Below are 20334 nucleotides of genomic sequence, written 5' to 3' on the forward strand. Positions count from 1 at the left end.
AAAGGACGTGCCTCTTCTGGCCACAAGGCCTGATCCTCCTTGGGCAGTTAGCAGATGTGCACATTTCCCCGGGGGACAGTTGAGGCTGTTGGCCCTGGGCTTGTTCCCTGGGCTCTAGGGGCTCACAAAAGAGCTCTCCCACTAGTTAATGGGGGATTTCCTTTCCAAGGAAACCCAGCCACCTCCTAAATTACCCCCACCTCCTCTCCAGTAATTTGGCCTTTTTTTTCCCCCTGATCTAGCTGCTCAGACTGATGGCAGTGGCATTTATGCACAGTCAGCAGTCACTTGGAGAGCAGGTCATACTCATGTCACCCAGAGGGGAAAATGACCCCAGGCTGTGCGGAGCAGGGGTGGACCACTGCAGGTGGGGGGTATCAAGAGGGCCTGAACCCGTCTCCCTGAGAAAACAGGAGCAAGGTCCCCCATGAGAACACTGTGTGTTGTGTGGCATTGTGGACAGGCCAGGGAATCAAGCTGTGGCCAGAGAGCTAGAATCTGGGTGTTGGACAGGTTGGAGCTGCCTGAGGGCTTTGGGACCATGGGATGGGGTTGTGAGAGTATTGAGTCCCGCCCAGGAAACCTCCCTGGTGGATAGGGGTGATAGGTCCCACCCAATGGTCCCACTGTATGTGTGTGTGTGTGTGTGTACAGATGCATGAGCCAATAGGTTCTAAAGGGAGTTTTGCATATGTGAATGTGTGTGTGTCAGAGAAAATGCAGCTGTGGCGCAGCTGAGTGTGTTCTGTACATCCTTGTGCATGTGTGGCAGGTGTGTGCTTACACATGTGTCCGTGCAGACAAAGGAATGGCAGGCAGGAAAGTGTGGGCCTGGCTCTTGGAGGAAGGAGCTCTGTAGATGTTTCAGGCAACTGTAGGTGTGCGCGCGAGGCTGCAGGTACTGAGGTCTCTGGGGAGAGGGCTATTATTAGTGAGTGCTGGTATTTCCGCATGCTGGCTGGGGGCTAAACTCGGCAACCAGATGAACTCTTGGAAGAGACTCTAGGGATATGTTTTTGCTAAAAATGTTGCTTTCTCCTAAATCGACTCAGGCTAGAACAGCTCTTTCCTGTGCTAGGATGGTGCTAGGAGGGCAGGCCCAGTCCCATCCTGGCCACTGAGCCTGCAGTGCTGGGGTCGAAAAGCTGGGAGGATGGGGTACACTCCCAATGGGCAACTGAGGCACAGGTCTTCAGATGGGGCCACTCCCAGAGGGAGCCCAGAGGCCTGCAGTGTTTTGAGCATGGGGGCAGTCATCCAGCAGGTGACTGGGTCTCCTAGCCAAGCTCCAGGGAGAACTTTTGATATCCCAGGCCCGGAGGAGGAGTGGATGGGGCCGGGTGGGTGCACAAAGCTCTCTTCCCTGCTTCAACCAGGACAATGCCTTAAAAAAGGAAAGGAACAAACCAACTGTGTATATGGAGTTCTTTCTGCCAATAGGTTTCCTCCTCGTGCTTAATCACAAGCAAGAGTCCCTTAACAAGTTCCTGGAAAAGTAGAATTAAAAGATATGCTTATTTTGGTGGAAAAAAAATGGAAACCCATGCATTTGTTGTTTGTAATACACCTTTTCCAGGAAATTTTTGGCACTCAGGTGAGTGAGAGCCACTGCTGTGGAGGACCCCATGGTGGTGCAGACACTGTCCTTGTTCTGGGGTGACTGCATGGTCAAAGCTGGCAATGGCTGGGCCCCCACCCCACACCTCAGCCATCTCTATTTAATCCCCACAGCTCTGTGCTTGCAGCCTCTGGCCCAGTTCCCATGCCTGTCTTGCCTTCCTCCCAGACATTCCAGCATGTCTGGCCTTGCTGAAACCCCACCTCGTTTTGGAACACAAAGCCCCATTCAGACAGAGAGCAGTCTCAGCCATCTTCTTCTCCCATTGTGTCCCCTGTCACCTCCTGGGTCCCACCTGCCTTGTCCCAGAGCTATTTCTGAGCATGTCTCTCTCGCCTTCCTTGTGATGAGCTACTGCAGGGCAGAATGGCTCTGACTCATCACTGTGTCCCCAGTGCTCAGGGCAGGGCCTGGAGCTGACAAGCCAGCTGAATCACCTGTGAGCCACAGACAGAAGTAGAGGCATGATATGGTGCCAAACTGTGGGGTCCAGGCTGTGTTCTGTGGAAACGCGAGACCACCCTTAGCTCTCAATTGCATGCTCCTTCAAGGAAGACTGTGTCCAAGTCATCTTCCTGGCACTATGGGTGGCTGGAAGGAAGAAAGGAGGGAGTTAGGAGAGAAAAAAAAAGAAGGGAAGGAAGTCGAAATGTGGACAGAAGGAAAGGAAGAATGGAGAGAGGAAGGGGAGAAAAGTAATTGAAGAAAGGAATAATGTAAGAAAGGATGAATGAATGGATGAAAGGGGAAAGGGAAACTAACAATGGATGGGTAGAAGGGTGGATGGGTGGATGGAGAGACACATGGGTGGATGGGTGAATGGATGTGTGGATGGATGGATGGAGAGACATGGGTGGATGTATGAATGGATGTGTGGGTGAGTGGGTGGGTAGATGGATGAATGGATGGGTGGATGGATGGATGGATAGACATGGGTGGATGTATGAATGGATGTGTGGGTGAGTGGGTGGGTAGATGGATGAATGGATGGGTGGATGGATGGATGGATAGACATGGGTGGATGTATGAATGGATGTGTGGGTGAGTGGGTGGGTAGATGGATGAATGGATGGGTGGATGGTTGAGTGATGGGTGTGTGCATGGAAAGATATTTGGGTGGATGAGTGTGTGAGTTAATGGATGGGTGAGTAGATGGATGGAGGGAGAGAAAGAAGGAAGGATAGGTGGATAAATAGATGCTTGAGGTAGGAAGACTAGACTGGACAGTGGTCAGGGGAGTGCCGAGGGACAAACTGGAACTGTATGTAGCTGAGAGTGTCCTCTTGAGTGGTCTGGGCCTCAGATGTGTGCTGTGGAGGATCCGTCAGGCAGCCACAGGATGGTGCCTTCCCTGACTCTGACTTAATTTCCCTCCCTCTGTAGAACAAAACCCTAGCAACAAAGACTCAACCAAGTGTCAAGACTGCCTCTTTGTTAGCCAGTGGCCCCAGAGTCGGAAGGACACCTGTGGTGAGGAGGGTTGCAATGACCCAGTGGGCACCCCGTCCATAGCCCTGCCGCCCAAGAAGCCTGCATGGCCAGCTGAGAAGAATCTGCTCTATGAGTTCCTCGGAGCCACCAAAAACCCAAGTAGGCAGCTGAAGCTTCGCAACAAAGTGGATGTGGATGGGCTGGAGCTGAAATGTAAGCTGGCCCACGGTGGGCTGCAGAGGAAGGAAGGGATTCCAGACACCCTGCTTAGGCTCTGGAGAGTGGTTGGGTCACCAGGCTATCCATGGGCAAGTCACTGCTCTTCACATCCTTAGCAGAAATACAACCACTAGCAGGAGTGGGAACCTGTTTGCTGCCAAGAGCCATTTTGAAATGTATAACATCATTTGTGGGCCATACAAAAGTATCAACTTAAAAACTAACCTGCTGTAGATTTGTTGAATGTTGAGTCCCAACTGTGGTTGCCTTGGCAGAGCCAGATCTTATACAGCCCCTGGGCCACCTGTTCCCTACCCCAGCAACCAGAGGACTACAGTTGGCTTTCAGGGGTCACATGAACATTAGTAGTGACGAATTTTAAATATAGCCCCAACTCAACATAGATCATACACTCTCAAATTGCCCAAGACGAAGAAAAATCCATGCTTTATATTAGTTCTATGTAATCAGATTATTCATATCTCTCCTTCTTCCTAGCCCTTGTCCAACTATTTCAGTCAAATTTCCCTTCCCAAAAGTGATGACAAGACTGGGGAAACCAAAGATCCCTTTCGGACCCGATCAGCCTGCAGGATAGCTTTTAGAGAGGGAGAATTCTGGATTCACATCCTGAAACAACTCAACCTTATCCCATTCATCTAGATTGACTTTGAGTCACTCTGCCTTAAATTAGTGTCTTAAAAATATTTTAAAATGATTCCTGTATGGATAACAACATGTGCAAGATTCTCAGTGTTACAAAGTGTATGTCCCAGGGAGGGGCTGCTTTCATGATGCGATAAGAATGAATTCCAATGGCGTAGCAGTTGTTTAAAAAATGCTGGCTTTTTCTGAAGCTTTTGAAAGGATTTGGTTTTGTAAGTGAAACATAGCTCTAGAAATGAGGTCCATTTTATTCCCTTGCTAAATTGTCCCCTTCACTAGTGAATGACAGACACTCCAATCCAGACCATGCTGGGATTTCTCTCCCCCAAATGTGTAAAGCATGAGCCAGGGGTGTCTTCCTAGAGTTGGAAACTCAGCAGGGCTTTGAAGAGCCCTCTCCAGGCTTCACGGGCCTGGCCCTGGGACCATCCTGGTGCTGCAGGCCTCTGCCTCCACCACTGACATGCTCCCCTCCTCCTGTGACTTACAGTGAACCCACCTGTCACAGCTGCCGACAAGAACAACATCAAGTACACGGGGAACGTTTTCAACCCACGCTTCGCCACAGCCTTGACCTCAGCCACCCTGAACCAGCCACTCTGGCTCAACCTGAACTACCCACCTCCACCAGTGTTCCCCAATCACACCACCTTCCCACAGTACCAGGTGAGTGGGCAGGCCGTGGCACTCCCTGTGGCTATCCACAGTGGCTCTGGCAATACCGGGGGGCGGGGGAGTGGGTGGGTAGGGCTTGCTGGGACCCTGTTTCACAAAGAGCCCTTGGACTTCCCTTAAAGGCCATCCCTCCAATCGTGAGACTCCATGGGGTCTACAGCAGGGCACTATCAACTTGTCAGCTTATTAGTTATGTTTGTTTTTTATGGCTGCATCAGACCTACCGCTTGGCGTGCGCGTGCAAACACACACAACACACACACACTGTTTTCCACTGTCTGGAATCTGCTTCACGCTGTTCCATTTGTTCCAGAGGTGCTTTGCTGGTCGTGGCTGGGTGGGTGCTTGGGTCTCCAGGATAAGATGGTGTCATAGTCCTGTCCATCAGCTTCTGTGACTTTCTTTAAAGTTAGGTAAGGGATAGCCTGGATTACTTGGGACGGTCTGGGTCTTTGGCCAGAGAATAATGATTAATGCCATCCCCTTTCACTCTCACATGCTCTGGTTTGGATGACAAACTATTTGACCACACGCAAGCTGTCTGAGCTTTGTACCAGCTGAGGTGGCTTGGCACACACTCTCGATCTTGGGCTCATAGCAAGAAGAGAATTAGTGGCCAGACACACAGAGGTGGTGAAACACTTGTAGCAGCATTGGAAATTCTACTCACAGAACTCATTTATGCAGGGAAAATGTAGTTTCTTTATTTTGTCCATTTAACTTAATATCCCTTAAGAGCTGCCGCCCACTTGGTAGAAGGAGGGAAAAATCAAATAAACGTCCACTCTGGTTTCAACCTTTGTCCAATCCAATAACTTAAGCAGTCCCTTTAGGTAGTGCTCCGTGTTTTTTTTTTTTTTTTTTTTCAGGAAAGCTGCTCAGAATCTAAGATTTCTCAGTCTTCTGTCCCACCCCCCTTCCCCAGCCTGGCTGCTTGCCCAATGCATCCAGGACCTAGAGTTTGTATGTCCACGGTCCATGACCTTGGCCATCTGCAGCCCCAGTCTGGTCCGGCAAAGCCTGGAAAAGGCAAGGTGAGAAGGAAATACACCTGCTGCTGCCTGCCTTCCTCTGGGTCCCATCTGAACCCCTCCCCGAGCCCGGTGTCATTTCCTCCTCCTCTGTCACAGAGCAGATGAGCCTATGGCTTCCATGTGCTAGGCAGAAGGGGACCATCTACTCCATGATGATGCTCAGAGCTGCTCCACCAGGCTTAGCCCTGGAATATTCAAGGAATTTAGCAAAGCCTCTCTCTCTCTCTCTCTCTCTCTCTCTCTCTCTCTCTCTCTGCCTCCCTCCTTCCATCCCTCCTTTCCAAGCCTTTCATTTATTTGTTTGCTGAAGGAAACAAGTGCCCACTTTTGCCCTTGGGAAAAGCCTCAAGCCCACCTTGAGAAGGAGAGGCTGTAGATAAAAGAGATCTCAGGGGAAACTAAGTATCCGTTTCATGTTGCTAATGCAGTCTGCCCACATCCATCTGGGGACTAAATAGCACCCGGGTCCCGGTCGTTAGTGTAGTCCTTCACCCTTGCCTCTTCTCCCTTTGCATCTTGGGGCTTGTTCACGCACTGGTCACTTACTCCCCCACTCACTGACCTGCTCATTCCTCTTTCTTCATTTCCTCATTTATTTCACTGATTCTGAAAGCCTTCCTTCCACAGTCCCTATGGGCTGTCTGTGGGGCTAGGGGAGAGGATGCAGAGGGGCTACGAGGCTCAGAGTCTAACCCAAGTTTGGGGCTCCACGGCAGATCAGCCGGGCCCCTCTGCTTCCACTAGACAGACAATCCCATAATTTTATTTAGTGTAAACGAATTCGTTCTAAAATGCACTCCCAGAGCTCACCACGTAAAGCTAATTTGCCATGGTTTGCTTTATTAAGTGGGGTAGTGTCTCTTTGTTATGTTAATTTCATTGGACTTGACTTTTTGAGTGCCTGAGATTTCCTCTGTCTTCAGAGATGCTGGCGTTCATAGGGCAGGGCCAGTTCCCCTGAGGTTTCCCCGCTTTTGGGCAGAGGTGGTAGAAGGGTCAGCTGGGGCTGAGCAGGCCCAGCTGAAGTCATGGGAGAAGGAGGTGACCCTTCCAGGTGGGAACAAAAGGCAGCATCATTTACCTCCTCCTGGCTTCTCACGGTCTCGTCATGCTTATCTAGCTGCTAGACAGCTGCTCAGGGCCTGAAATAATAGCAAGAAGGCGGGTTTGGAAATCAGTAACCTTGGGTTTCAAGGTTCTGCTGCATCTAAGCTCTGTGGCCTTGGACAAGCTGAATGGCCACTCTGAGTCCGGGTTTCCCTGCTTGTGAAATGGGTTCATCATCATCATCATCACGGCAGCACCAGCAGCACCAGCATGGCACGGATTTTGGTGCACGGAGTCCTGGAGTCCGTGGCTGGCGAAGGGCGCTGCAAATCTCACGTGTGATGCAGATGTTGGCTTTTATTATTATGCAGCCCTGGTCGCCCAAGGAAATGGGGTCAGGAGCTCTGCAGGCCCTGAGAGGACAGAGAGGGGAAACGGGGACTGGCTTATCCTGGTCTCTCCCCTGCTTGGCACTGGGAGTAGACATGAGGTCCCAGATCCAATTTACCCAGAGCTCAGCAGTGGAGGGGCTCGGAGGCGTGGGAGACAGGGTCCCCGACCTCGAGCAGCTTCAGAGGTTCCTGGGCCGCTTGGCATAAAGGAACTCTGCTCCCAATTAAGGAGGGGGGAGGCGGATGGGGAAAGGCCTTGACCTCAAGCAAAGAAGAATGAGTGTTTATTTACCCTCATTTGTGATTTTACGAAATTGCAATTCTAACAACCAGTGATGTCCTTAAAGTCACATGGCCTGGCTTGTACTGATGAATGTGGCGCCATCTCCTCAAACCCCGCCCCAGGGTGGAGCCAAGCTGGGGCAGTTGGTCCTGCATGGATCCCAAGGTGGCCCAGCGCAGGCCGGGTGGGGATGGTGGAGGCCTGCCGTTCTCGTCCTCGGGTCTGAGGAAGTTGGTGGTGTTAACTGCTGCTGGGGCTGAAAGGGGAAGGGGGTGAGGAATGGAAGAGGTATGCTTAATAGACAGCTTAGTGGCCCTGGAGCTCCCTGAGGGCTGGCCATGGCCAAGGCTGCCCTGCTTCTCTGACTTTTCTGTCCAAGATCAGGCCAAGGCTGTGTTCACAGCGAGCACATTGTGGTCAGAATGGTGAGTCAGGCTGCCTTGGGCTGCAGGGCTGGGAGCTGGTATCAGGTGCAAGTAGGAGGTGCCCGGGTATAGGATGCCCTGAGGCCCCAGGCATGGGAATAGAGAGCAGGGAGGAGCACTTGGGAGATGTGCACTCCTGGGGGCCTGGAAAGTGGGGCAGCAGGATTTCTGGGAGACTTTCCCATACCTCGGGCTTCCAGAGCCTTTTACGAGGAGCTTGTGGGCTGTGAGGACATCAAGAGCGTAGGGTTAGCCATTAACACTTTGAGAATTGCCACAAGCTACGCCCAGAGTGGAGGCCGGTTTGGGGCCTCTGGGCTGATGTCCTTGGCTGAGAGGAGCTTTGACTTTGACATTTGACCTTTACCTAGGGGGTAGCTCTGGATTGTCAGCTGGGGGCATAGTCAGAGGCTGGAGGGTCTCCCGCATGTGTGTGTGTGCGTGTGTGTGTGTGTGTGTGTGTGATGTGTCTCTGTGTGGATACATGGACACCCCCAGTGTGGCCCCACAGAGAGCTGTGGACAACATTTCCATTCTCCATTTGGCTGAGTTGCCAGAGAGCCAGGGAGGCAAGAGAGATGAGCCACAGCCCTGGCCACTGCAGACTGTGAACATGTGCTGGACACCGGTGAATGCTTTAGATAATTAACTCACTCATCCTCATACCAACACTCGTGTTCCGCTAACAGACACAGGCACGCGTGTGTGCAGCAGACATTCAAACTCACACATCTGGATTCCCAGTAGCACACGGGTCCATAGCCCATGGATGCCAATGCAAACACACGTGTAGATGTACTCAAGTATACATGGGTGCAAAGCCCCCAACACACACACACACACAAAGATACTTTAGTTCAAGGGCAGGAATGGGGTTCAAGGAAAGACCTTTAGAAAAGATGTGTGGACAGTGACAAAGACAGCACGGTTTCCCTCACAAGCTTTGCAGGCATGAGCACACATTCAGGGGGCGCCCAGAGAGCTGGAGTCCCTGGCCCAAGGCCACAGGGCCAGTGAGGGGCAGATCTAGGATTCAAGCAGCAGTCAGATTCTTGGAGCTTTAATCTTAAATGCTCACCAAAAAGACTGTGAAGTCTGCTAACCGTGGGCTTCCCGGGAGGCATGCATTCTGCTTGCCCTGGCCTGCTCCCACGCGGCCCAAGCTCGGCCCTGCCTGGAGACCCAGGCGCGGGAGCCTCAGGCTGAGCTGAGCGGCTGCTGCTGCGGCTGCTGCAGCTGCTGGGAGGCCTTGTCCAGCAACGCCCACCCTCTTCCTCTCTCTGCAGGGCCTGTACCCGCAGCGGGCTGCGAGGATGCCGTACCAGCAGGCTGTGCACCCCCAGCTGGGCTGTTACTCCCGGCCGGTGAGTAGCCCCCTCCCCCCACCGCCCCAGCTCCACCAAGGCCTCTGGGTCTGAGGCCATCAGCTCCTGCGGTGCTGCCCTGCTGGTCACCTGCTATGCTTTCTGACCTGCTGCTGTCTCCAGGGGACACACACGCATCCCGACAAGGGGGTAGAAACAAGCCAGTGTCCCCGTGCAACAATAGCCACTGGCACTTAGCGGAGCCCTTCCTGGGTGCCAGGGCCTTCTCTGAGGGTCACCTGCACTAACCTAACCTTTTTCTTTTAAGATTTTATTTATTTATTTGAGAGGTAGAGTTACAGACAGTGAGAGGGAGAGACAGAGAGAAAGGTCTTCCTTCCGTCAGTTCACTCCCCAAACGACCCCAACAGCCGGAGCTGCACTGATCTGAAGCCAGGAGCCAGGAGCTTCTTCCAGGTCTCCCACGTGGATGCAGGGGCCCAAGCACTTGAGTCATCTTCTACTGCTTTCCCAGGCCACAGCAGAGAGCTGGATTGGAAGAGGAGCAGCCGGGACTAGAACCGGTGCCCATGTGGGATGCTGGCACTGCAGGCAGAGGATTAACCTTCTGAGCCACAGTGCCAGCCCCTAACCTAACCTTTGTAACCACCCGACATGAGTCAGGTGACAAGTTAGGAAACTGAGGCCTGGGAAATACTTAGGCTAAAAAATATCCGTTATTTATCTAAAATTCCAATTTAACTAAGTGTGGCATCTTTTTAGATCTATTTATTCATTTGAAAGGCAGAGTTACACACACACATGGGGGAGGGGGGGCAGAGATAAAGAGAAAGAGAAATCTTCTATCTGCTGGTTCTTTCTCCAAATGGCCACAAAGGCCGGGGCTGGGCCAGGCTGAAGCAAGGAGCCAGTCGCTTCATCCAGGTCTCCCATGTGGGTGCAGGGGCCCAGGCAGCTGGGCCATCCTCCGCTGCTTTCCCAGATGCATTAGCAGGGAGCTGGATTGGAAATGGAGCAGTTAGGACACGAACTGGTGCCACGGGATACTGGCATCACAGCTGGTGGCTTTACCCGCTATGCCAGGATGCCGACCCCACACTTCTGTATTTTCACTTGCTGAGCTTCTTCTGCTTCTGCTTCTTCTTCTTCTTCTTCTTCTTCTGCTTCTTCTTCTTCTTTTTTTTCTTTTTGACAGGCAGAGTTAGACAGTGAGAGAGAGAGAGAGAGAGAGAGAGAGACAGAGAGAAAGGCCTTCCTTCCATTGGTTCACCCCCCAAATGGCTGCTACAGCCGGCGCGCTGTGCCGATCTGAAGCCAGGAGCCAGGTGCTTCTCCTGGTCTCCCATGTGGGTGCAGGGCCCAAGCACTTGGTCCATCCTCCACTACCTTCCCGGGCCACAGCAGAGAGCTGGACTGGAAGAGGAGCAACCGGGACAGAACCGGTGCCCCAACTGGGACAAGAACCCGAGGTGCTGGCGCCGCAGGTAGAGAATTAGCCTAGTGAGCCGTGGTGCTGGCCCGCTGAGTTACTTCTATAGGGTGGTTGGGGATGACTCTTTGCTGCACAGCAACACAAGGGCAGAGTGGCCGGAGTTGGGATCTGGCCTTGGGTGGCCTAGCACTCTCAACCCATGCTTTATTGCCTCTGGGACATGGAGACAAAAAAGTGCAAAATACAGGATCAAAATAAAGCCGAGGAGACAGAAACACACACAGACACACACACACAGAGGTGGAGAGAAATATGGGTACAGTTAGCCACCAAGAGGCCCAAGCACACAGACACACCCAGCCACGAATGGGCCTGGAAGCCTGGGCAGGGGCATCGAGTCTCAGGGCACAGCTGGGGGGGTGAGGAAAGGAGCTGGGAACAGGAGCACAGAGGCACCAGAGACTGAGATGCCCCACTCCCAGGATGGCTGTGCATGGCCCCCAGGAGGTGCGTACCCCGGTGCCCCAACCCATGGATGGCACTGGGAGCCCCAACTCTCCTCCGCCAACCTCACTCCGACCTGAAACATGTCAGAACAACCCGGAGATGAAGGAAGAACCCATGGGTGAAGGTTACTCGATTGTGTGGACCAGATCTGAGCCCCTTGCACCCCGAGATGAAGCATCTGGCTCACGGGGCTCGGCTGCGTCACCTCCACCAGGCAACCAGTGGTAGGGTCCTGGCTCCAGAGGGTCACGTGTGTGTGTGTGTGTGTGTTTGAGGAAGGTATTGTAAGAAACAAGTTTACTGTTTCCTGGTTTCTTACGTACCCTTCTAATGACATCTGTCAGGATGGGAAGTGCTTTTCTGCTGAGGGCCACGTGGAGATTTATAAAATAGCCATCTACAGACTTTTTGAATTTCGAGTCCTGCCTGAGGTTGCCCTAGCAGGAGCAGACCAAATGATTTTGCAAACCTTATGTACGGCCCGTGGGCTGGGCGCTGTCCACCCTGGTTTATAGAAGTGTGTTGTTGTTGCTTTCATCCAAGCGTGCTGTCACGCTGCTTGTCAGGGAAGAGGAAGTTTGGAGATGCTAGAGCAGTATACTAAGCTCCATTTCATGGCTTTTATGAACTCCATAGACTCAAGGATATGTTTGCTTTTCTTACGTGAGAGACAGGAAGAGTGAAAGAGCGACAGAGAAAGCCCCCAACCCCTCGCTCACTCCCCTGATGTCTGCAAAGACTGAGGCTAGACCAGGCTGAAGCCAGGAGCTGCAAACTCAATCCAGGTCTCCCATGCGGGTGGCAGAGACCCAGCTACTTAAACCGTCCCCTGCTGTCTCCCAGCAGGAAGCTGGAATCCAGAGCCATAGCCAGGTACTCAGCCAGGGGACGCAGGTGTCTTAACCGGCATCTTACCCGTGGGTGAAGCGCCCACCCCCAAGGGCAGGTTTTTGAACAGGGCTTGTATGAACCCAAGCATCTGCCTCTTGCATCCCAGCACTTCCTCCCACCATGTGCACCTTGCTGCCCACAGGGCTCAGCTCTGGGCACCGCCTTCCTCGCCTTCCCCACCAGCTGGTCTTCTCGTGCCTTCGGTTTCCTTGTCCAGTATCTCCAGTTCTTGCATCCCCACTGGGCGGCTGGTGGGAAGGATCTGAGATGGGGCTCAGGCTCCCAGAGGCACAATGGAGAGATGCTGAGGCAGGGGCACAGGCTCTTAGCACCCGCTTCTGGGGATTCTAATACAGTGCAGACCCTGGGAGCACAAGCGAGCCTCTCAACGTCTCTGAACCTCAGTTTTCTCATCTCTGAGATGGGAATAACAGGGCTGTGTGGAGTTCCACATAGGAAGGGCGGGGCATAGCAAGGCACTCAGACGCCGGCCTTGTGGGGGCTTTATCAGGTACAGCGAGCAGGGCCAGAGAGGGCTGCCTGCCGAGTGCCGGATCGCTGAGCTCATGGCCTCCAGACACCGGCTACAAAGCAGAGATCCAGACGCTTCTCTGGCTGCAAAGCAGGAATCCAGAAGCCCTCCCACTTTCTCCCCTCTGCACACACGGGAGAGCGATCAGCTGTGTGCCAGAAACAGTTTCCTGATGTTTGGAGCCGTCGATAGTGGAACATGGTGCTTGTGATGTAATGCGCTCCCTGTCGCTTTAGGTATTCAAGCAGACGCTTAGTGGTGGTTCCCTGCCTCTTTGCCTCTTCCCCTTCCTCTCTCTTTCCTTCTGGCATTCATTCATGGAATGTGTGGCTCTTTATTGCTGTGTTCATGTAACACGTGCTCGTTGACAGTCGCTGTGACTTAGCGCTGGGGCCCTATCAGTGAACAAGACGTAAGGTCCCTGCTCTGTCTGGAGCAAGGAGGGAGCCCTGGCCCCAGCGGGACTTCGTTCTGAGGACACCCCCTCCCCCAAACCCTGCCCCCCTGTGTTTCCCTGGGGTTGGAGCTGAGCCTTGGCGCCCTTTTGCCCCATTGCATAGTGGGAGTGGGCCGTGTTGCTCACTATCCACCCACGGCTACGTACATTTGAATTAATAAAGAGGAAGGAACGTTGGAAATGCCGTTGGTTGTTCACGGAGGCTGTGTTCCGGGGGTGTGGGGGCACTGGGGGCTGCTGTGCGGAGCGGTGCAGAGACCACTGCCCCCAGCACAGGAGCTCCCCCTGGGCTGTGGGACCCGTGGAGATCCCGAGACAGGAGCTGGAGATCTGCCAATGACAACTGCTGCCTGGGGCTGATAAAACCTGACAGCGGACAGGGCGCTTTGGGGCTGGTTACCCAGATGTTTACCGGTAGTGAGGCAGGCAAGAGAACAGAAAGAAGATGTACTTGCTTCCTATTATGGCCTATCTCTTCATAGCCACGGACTCCATCACCACTCCATGTCAATAGCATTTGCCCATGTTACAGATGTGGAAACTGAGTCTCGGATGAATGAAGAAGACTGCCAGGCTCACAGTTGATCCCTGAGCTTTTTCCATTCCAAATGTTGACTTCTGTGTGCCCCACAGTGAAGAGAGACACAGGGGCCCTAGGGTGGTGGCTGGGCTCAGGGTTAGGGCTGGGAGCAGTGACCTCACCCCTTTCTCCTCTCTGCCCCTCAGGTGACCCCGTACAACCCACAGCAGACGGGACAGCAGATTTTCCGCTCTTCCTACACCCCGCTGCTGAGCTACATCCCCTTCGTCCAGCCCAACTATTCGTACTCGCAGAGGACACCTCCCAAGCTGTCCACCAATCCCCGAGACCCTTCCCCCATGGCGGGAGACGGGCCGCAGTACCTCCTCCCCCAGGCATATGGGTGAGTCTGCAGCCACGGGGCTGCTGGAGGGGAGAGGGGAGGGCTGGGCCCGTGGGCTTCCCAGGCTGCGGTTGTGTCCTGGCCGTGGGGAACGGAGGGTCCTGTGCCAGTGGCCAGTGGCTGTGTCGGTCTGAGAGAGAGCTGCAGTAGGGAGTGAGCAGGGTCTGGCGCCTGGGGACCCCTCTGCTGGGTCTGTTTAGGGGCTGGAGTGCTCCAGGCTGGTGGCAGAACAGCAAAAGCAGTCAGGGGCCGGTGGACGCCCCACTCAGTGGGTAGTGACAGGTGGCAGAGCGTGACATTGCGCTGCCTTCACCCGCTGCCTGGTTTCCAATGGGACCTGGCCGGGTAATCTTCTTACGGCTCTGTCCCCACGTGCAGCATCCTGAGCTCCTTGCCAGGCTAATCTCCCCAACACCCCATTGACTGCGCGGCGGGCCCTGTGGAAGGGCTTCCACCTGCTTATCAGAGCTGCTCACATCCTCCACCGAGGGACCCCAGTGAGCAGAGGAGAGGGACCGCTTCCTGGGATGGTCTGAGGGCTTAGTGGCTAGCAGCGGATGTAAAGGCAACACTTGGGCTGGAGAATTTCACCCAGATTTTGCATGCTGTGGAGTAATAAGATCACGTTTATCTTAACAAGACAATGAATGGCCTCTCCTTCCCAAGCACCCAACCTTCAACGGATGCTTCAAGAGGTAGGCAGTGCTGTGCCGCCCCCGTGGATCTGAGGGTTGCAGCACTCTGGCCAGTGTGCACCCCAGGTTGAGAAATTCGGCGAATAGGACAAGGGCCAAACCCCGCAACCTGACCTGGCTTCACACCTGCCCCCTTCCCGTCACAGCCCCTTCACCTGGTGCCAACCCTGTGTCCCGCACCAGGGTTTCCCCGAATACCTCCTTTAAAGGGCTCCATGCTGGAGGGAGGTGTCTGTAGTGACATCTGCATAGGGCAAGCCCAGAAACAAAGATAAACTGATCACTTAACTATTGGAATTCTCAGATCTTGTAATCCAGAGTGCATGGAGAATGTTCCAGAAGGCAGCCAATAGCCTTAGCTGAACATGCACCTGTAACCCCTGTGATGTCTTTCGGTCTCTCTTCTCTGCCTGCTCCCCACCCCTTGTGGAGCATGTCCTGCATACTCCTCCAACACACCCTGGGGAGCACTGTGCTGGTTCGCGTGGTTACCTCAGATGACTGGGACTCCCTCCCTCTGCGAGCAGAGGGCAGATGAGTGTGGGCACAGCCATGTGAGTGCCCTGCAGGGTGGGGCCCATCCAGTCCCGGTGAGCAGCGGCTGGAGGGGGCGCTGGACGGGGCACCCAGGCAGGAGCAGTGAGGCCCTCGGGTGGGAAGGTGAGTGACACGCTGGAGCGCCAGCAAGGAGGGGGGTGTCCACTTAGAGAATGAGGTTTGTCCCTGCACAGGCAGCAAAGCAGAAGTGGAAAAGCGAGGCTGGGGTTGGCTTGGTAAACACTCTAGACTGCTAGACCCGGGGATCCAGTGAAGACCGGTGACCAGGAGAGTGACCCAAGGGACTGGGATGGAGAAGAACAGGGAGCAGCGGAGAGTGTGGCCTGCAGGTGGCTGGAGGGGGTCTGGAGGTGAGCCTTTCATCTTCTTGGAGGTGTGAGGGTGGGTGCAGCTGCAGAGCGATCTGGGCACCTCTCTGCTTGTGGCGGGCATCCTTGCGCTGTGCAGAGACACTGGGCTCAGGGGACCCCGCTGTCAGGGCTGGAGCTCAGTGGCTTCGGGAGACAGGTGCACCCATGACCTCCCTGCTCAGCTGGCACACACTGACTGGGAGCTGCAGCAGCAGGGGTGAGACCTGGGTTCTGCACAGCTGCAGGGAGGGGAGGAAGACAGGCAGGAGACCAAGGAGGCAGCAGTGTGAGAACAGGCGGGAGCCTGGTGAGAGCAGCACCCTCGAGGCAGAGGAGAAGGGAGTGGGTGGCAGGGAGCGGGCAGGTCTGGGGAGACCAGGGCCGGAGGGTCAGGGCTGCAGGCTGGTGGCCCAGAGGGGAAGGTGGATTCATTCAAAGAATCCTGGGGTGGGCTTCATTCAGTGTTTAAAGTGCCAACTGAAAAGCCCATGTCTCACGTTTGAGTTCCTGGGTTCAGTTCCCAGGTCCAATTCCTGACCCCAGCTTCTTGCTAATGCAGCCTCTGGGAGGCAGCAGAGATGGCTCAAGTACTTGAGACCCTGCCCTGTCTCTGCACTCTGGGCAAAGGGCTCAGGCCTGGGGAGCATGTGGCTGAAGCACCGAGTGAGGGCCAGGGTGGGTGGAAGTGACCTCGGAGAGCTAGTCAGAGCTGGGCAGGTGAGGTAGGGCCTGGGAGGGCTGGGGAGTTTTCTTTGATGAGCCGAACAGAAGACATTGAGGTGTTGCAGCTGGCGAGGATGGGCTGTAATTTTCTGAAGGAAACAGATCGTGTTGGCCAAAGTATGAAGAATGAACCCCGGAGGCAAGGGCTGGTGCAGGGCAGCCAGGAAGGGACCTTTGGTGCTGGGTGAACAAGAGATGCTGGTGGCCTGGACAAGGGCGGTGGCCACAGGGGAGGCAGACATGTAGAAAGCCTGGAGTGTTCATATTCCTGGTAGAACTGATGGGACTTGACAATGATTGGATGTGGAAGAAGAATCAGTTGACAAAAAGCACAATTCCGGCTGGCGCCGTGGCTCAACAGGCTAATCCTCCGCCTTGCGGCACCGACACACTGGGTTCTAGTCCTGGTCGGGGCGCCGGATTCTGTCCCGGTTGCCCCTCTTCCAGGCCAGCTCTCTGCTGTGACCCGGAGTGCAGTGGAGGATGGCCCAAGTCCTTGAGCCCTGCACCCGCATGGGAGACCAGGAGAAGACCTGGCTCCTGCCTTCGGATCAGCATGATGCGCCGGCCGCAGCACACCAGCCGCAGCAGCCATTGGAGGGTGATCCAACGGCAAAAGGAAGATCTTTCTCTCTGTCTCTCTCTCTCACTGTCCACTCTGCCTGTCAAAAAAAAAAAAAAAAAAAAAAAAAAAAAAAAAAAAAAAGCACAATTCCGAGGGTTTTGACTTCTTGCAACTGGATGAGTGGCAATGTCCAAACACCAAGGCCAAGGCTCTGTGTCTCCAGAGCTGAATGCTGCACAGTGACATTTGAGATGCATGTTGGATGGGTGGTGCTGCAGATAGGCTGGAGTTTGGAGCTCAGAGGAAGGGCGGGGCTGGGGACAAACCTTGGCGTCAGGAGCACTTAGATGACAGTGAAAGGTGTGTGTGGGAGGTGGGGGCTGGGGGATGGGAGGCTCAGGACTGAGGTCTGGGGCACCCAGAAGGTGGAGAGGCTGGGAAGGCACAAGGGAACAGAGGAGGCCTCAAGGGCCAAGCTGTGTGGAGAGGAGAGGAGAGGAGAGGAGAGGAGAGGAGAGGAGAGGAGAGGAGAGGAAGGAGCCAGGCAGGTGCCGTGCTCTCAGGGGAGGAGGAGGAGGAGGACAGCCCTTCCTTCCCTCTGCCATGTCCATGTGCATCCATGCAGCAGGGAGACAGAGCCACAAAACTCACCTGCCAAGCAATAATAAGTCTGAGAGTTCAAAGGAGCACGAGGTGATATCAGCAGAGAGACCACATCTGGAGGACCAGATGGTGTGCTCCCCACATTCGGGCAGCTCAAACCCCTCCTCTGCTTCCTCCTCCATGAAGCACTCTTTGATCACTCGAGTCCCCAAGGATTGCTTCTCCTCCTGGCCATCTAGAACATGTCCTGTCCAGTGGATCTGATCAGACATTCTCACCCCAGAGGTGCTAGATGTGTAGGTGTGGCAGGCAGATTCAAGGTGTGTCATGAGTGATTGGGTATTGAGAATTGTTAAATACTGAAGCATGGGTTACAGCCTTAATTTGATTCATCAGAGTTGGATCCAGATTATCCTATAATGATATAATCACTTCCAATCATTCATATTCCAAGATGATTTAAACTGGGGTTTCCATTGGTGTTCATGGCTCATTCGGTGTCTACCTGCTCCCTGGTAAAACAGGGAGCAGCCATTTGGATTTCCTCTTTTGAAAAATGCCTTTTAAGACCTTTGCCCATTTAATAACTGGGTAGTTTGTTTCGTTGTTGTTGAATTTCTTGATCTCTTTATATATTCTGGTTATTAATCCTTTATCAGTTACATAGTTTGCAAACAATTTCTCCTGTTCTGTCAGTTGCTTCTTCACTTTCCTGAGTGTTTCTTTTGCAGCACAGAAGCTTCTCAGTTTGATGTATTCCCATTTGTCAGTTTTGACTTTGAGTGCCTTGCCTCTGGGGTCTTTTCCAAGAACTCTTTGCCAATGCCAATTTCTTACAGGATTTTCCCAATGTTCTCTAATAATTTGATGGTATCAGGTCATAGATTCAGGTCTTTAATCCATTTTGAGTGGATTTTTGTGTAAGGTGTAAGGTAGGGGTCTTGCTTCATACTTCTGCATGTGGAAATCCAGTTTTCCCAGCACCCTTTGTTGAAGAGATGGTCCTTACTCCAGGGATTGATTAAGTTTCTAAAAAAAATGCTTAAAAATAAAAAAAAATGGATTAAACCTCAAAAAGGTTTACTTTTACTGAATTAAAAAGTATTTTTTCCCTTGCTGTAAAAATAACCCTCTGGTGTTCTATTGCACAGTAGGGTGACAATAGTTAACAATAACAGAGTGCATATTTCTAAATAGCTAGAAGAAAGACTTTTGAATGTTCACGCTACAAAGAAATCTCGAATATATAAAGTAACGGATGCTAATTATCCTAATTTGATCATTAAAATGTATGCATGTATTGAAATATTACATCATACCCCATAAATACGTACAATTGTTGTGTGTCAATAAAAACAAATAATAAAACCAAACATACAAACAAACGAAAACAGGGAGCAGCCCGATGGTGTCCCAGCTCTCACCGCACTCGTGTTAGTGAGAAGGGGAGGACAGAAAGCCCGGGGCCCTGCTGGCCCGCTGAGGCCCACAGGGAGCATGGGGACCTTGGCCAGCTGAGGTGCCACGGGTGGATGCAGTGCCTGCTGCCATGGCGGCTTCCTTCCCCGCCCCTTTCTCGTCGTCCCATTGAACTCCCAGGAAGGTGAAGCTCCTCTGCCTGGCTGAAAAACAACTGAGAAACCCTGGATTAGACGAAATCCAGCCAGTTGCTCTGCTGTGATTTGTATGGAGCCCTGTTCCCGTTCAGTCAATGCACCCTAGCAGATGGATGAAGAAATTGCAATAAGATCCAGGAGGATGAACAAATCATCCCATTTGGAGAGGTCCAGGAAGGCTCCTCCAAGGAGGTGGCTTTTCAACTCTAAAGTGTGAAGAAGAGCGTACCAGGGAGAAAGAGCAGAAGTGTGTGCATTTGTGGCTTAGTGGGTGAAGCTCGCACCATCCCAGCTCTTCCTTCCTTGGGGATCTAGCTGAGCTGCAGGCAACCCGTGATGTCTCAGGGCTTACTCCATGGACTGGTGTTGAAATGAAGGGTCTGAGATAGCCTGGTGCTGACGAAGGGGGAATGAGCCCTGCCACTGTCTGGATGCTGGATTCTCTGATGCCATGAACTTTGCTGAGGAGCACACCTGGTCCTCCAAGGCAGGTAGAGTGGTCATAGGCATGCAGGTAACATAAGGTCACAGGTGTGTAGGTAATGTAAGGTCACAGGTGTGTAGGTAAGCTCACAGGCAAACAGGTATGATAAGGTCAGGGGTGTGCAGGTAAGGTGCTCAGATTCTGAGAAATTCCCTGCTCCACAGTCCTGTGGACACGGACATAATCCTCAAAGGCTTCCTGGACCTTCCTGATGCAAGTTAGTGGCAGAAGAAGCTCTTTATGGTCCTCTAATTGCACCATTTTAATATTTTATTTTCCCAGAGCCAAAGCTCTTTGATTATGCTAAAGCTTGCAGGCTCCAAGCCTGTCATGGTCGTTGCAGTCCTTGACAGCCACAAAATTAATATATTATTCTTTTCTAATCTCCCTGATGATATCAGAAATTTCATCCTGGCCTCTCTCCTTTCTTTCAGGTTTGGCTCAACGTCTGGTGGGCCCCTGATGAACAGCCCCTATTTCTCGTCCAGCGGGAATGGCATAAATTTTTAGCTCTCCTTCTTTTCCCCTCCTCCTCCCTTAGCCCTTGGATCAGGGCTTAGGGCTCTGGAATTCTGGATTCTGCAACAGCTTGGTATGAAGTTTGGAATGCCAAGGTTCTGACCAGGTCACAGACAGAAAACAGCAAGACCAGATCCATTGATGCACCAACACGCATACACACACACCACACACAGCCTCTCTGACACAGCATGGACCACACACATGCACCCTTGTTCTCATACTCGCTTGTTCAACCACATGTGCTCCTGTATTTAGCTTACATGAGTGATTTTTGTTTTTGTTGTTGTTGGTAAACATAGAGGTAAGATATTTAATTTTAGAAAGTTTGTATCTTATGATAAAAGTATGAGCTGTTTGACAT

General features: G+C 52.9%; 1 protein-coding gene across 1 annotated transcript in view; it reads left to right on the forward strand.

Annotated features, from left to right (window-relative positions):
- The window catches only part of C5H1orf94 (chromosome 5 C1orf94 homolog), a 41638-nt gene extending 21677 nt beyond the window's left edge, over window positions 1-19961 (forward strand). The window contains exons 3-7 of the mRNA XM_062193241.1: window positions 3002-3262; window positions 4425-4600; window positions 9077-9154; window positions 13661-13857; window positions 19886-19961. Of these exons, the coding sequence (XP_062049225.1) occupies window positions 3002-3262; window positions 4425-4600; window positions 9077-9154; window positions 13661-13857; window positions 19886-19961 (788 nt within the window). The remainder of the gene's footprint in view (window positions 1-3001; window positions 3263-4424; window positions 4601-9076; window positions 9155-13660; window positions 13858-19885) is intronic.
- The last annotated feature ends 373 nt before the right edge of the window (window positions 19962-20334 follow it).

Source organism: Lepus europaeus, chromosome 5 (genome assembly GCF_033115175.1).
Source record: "Lepus europaeus isolate LE1 chromosome 5, mLepTim1.pri, whole genome shotgun sequence".
Lineage (NCBI taxonomy): Eukaryota > Metazoa > Chordata > Mammalia > Lagomorpha > Leporidae > Lepus > Lepus europaeus.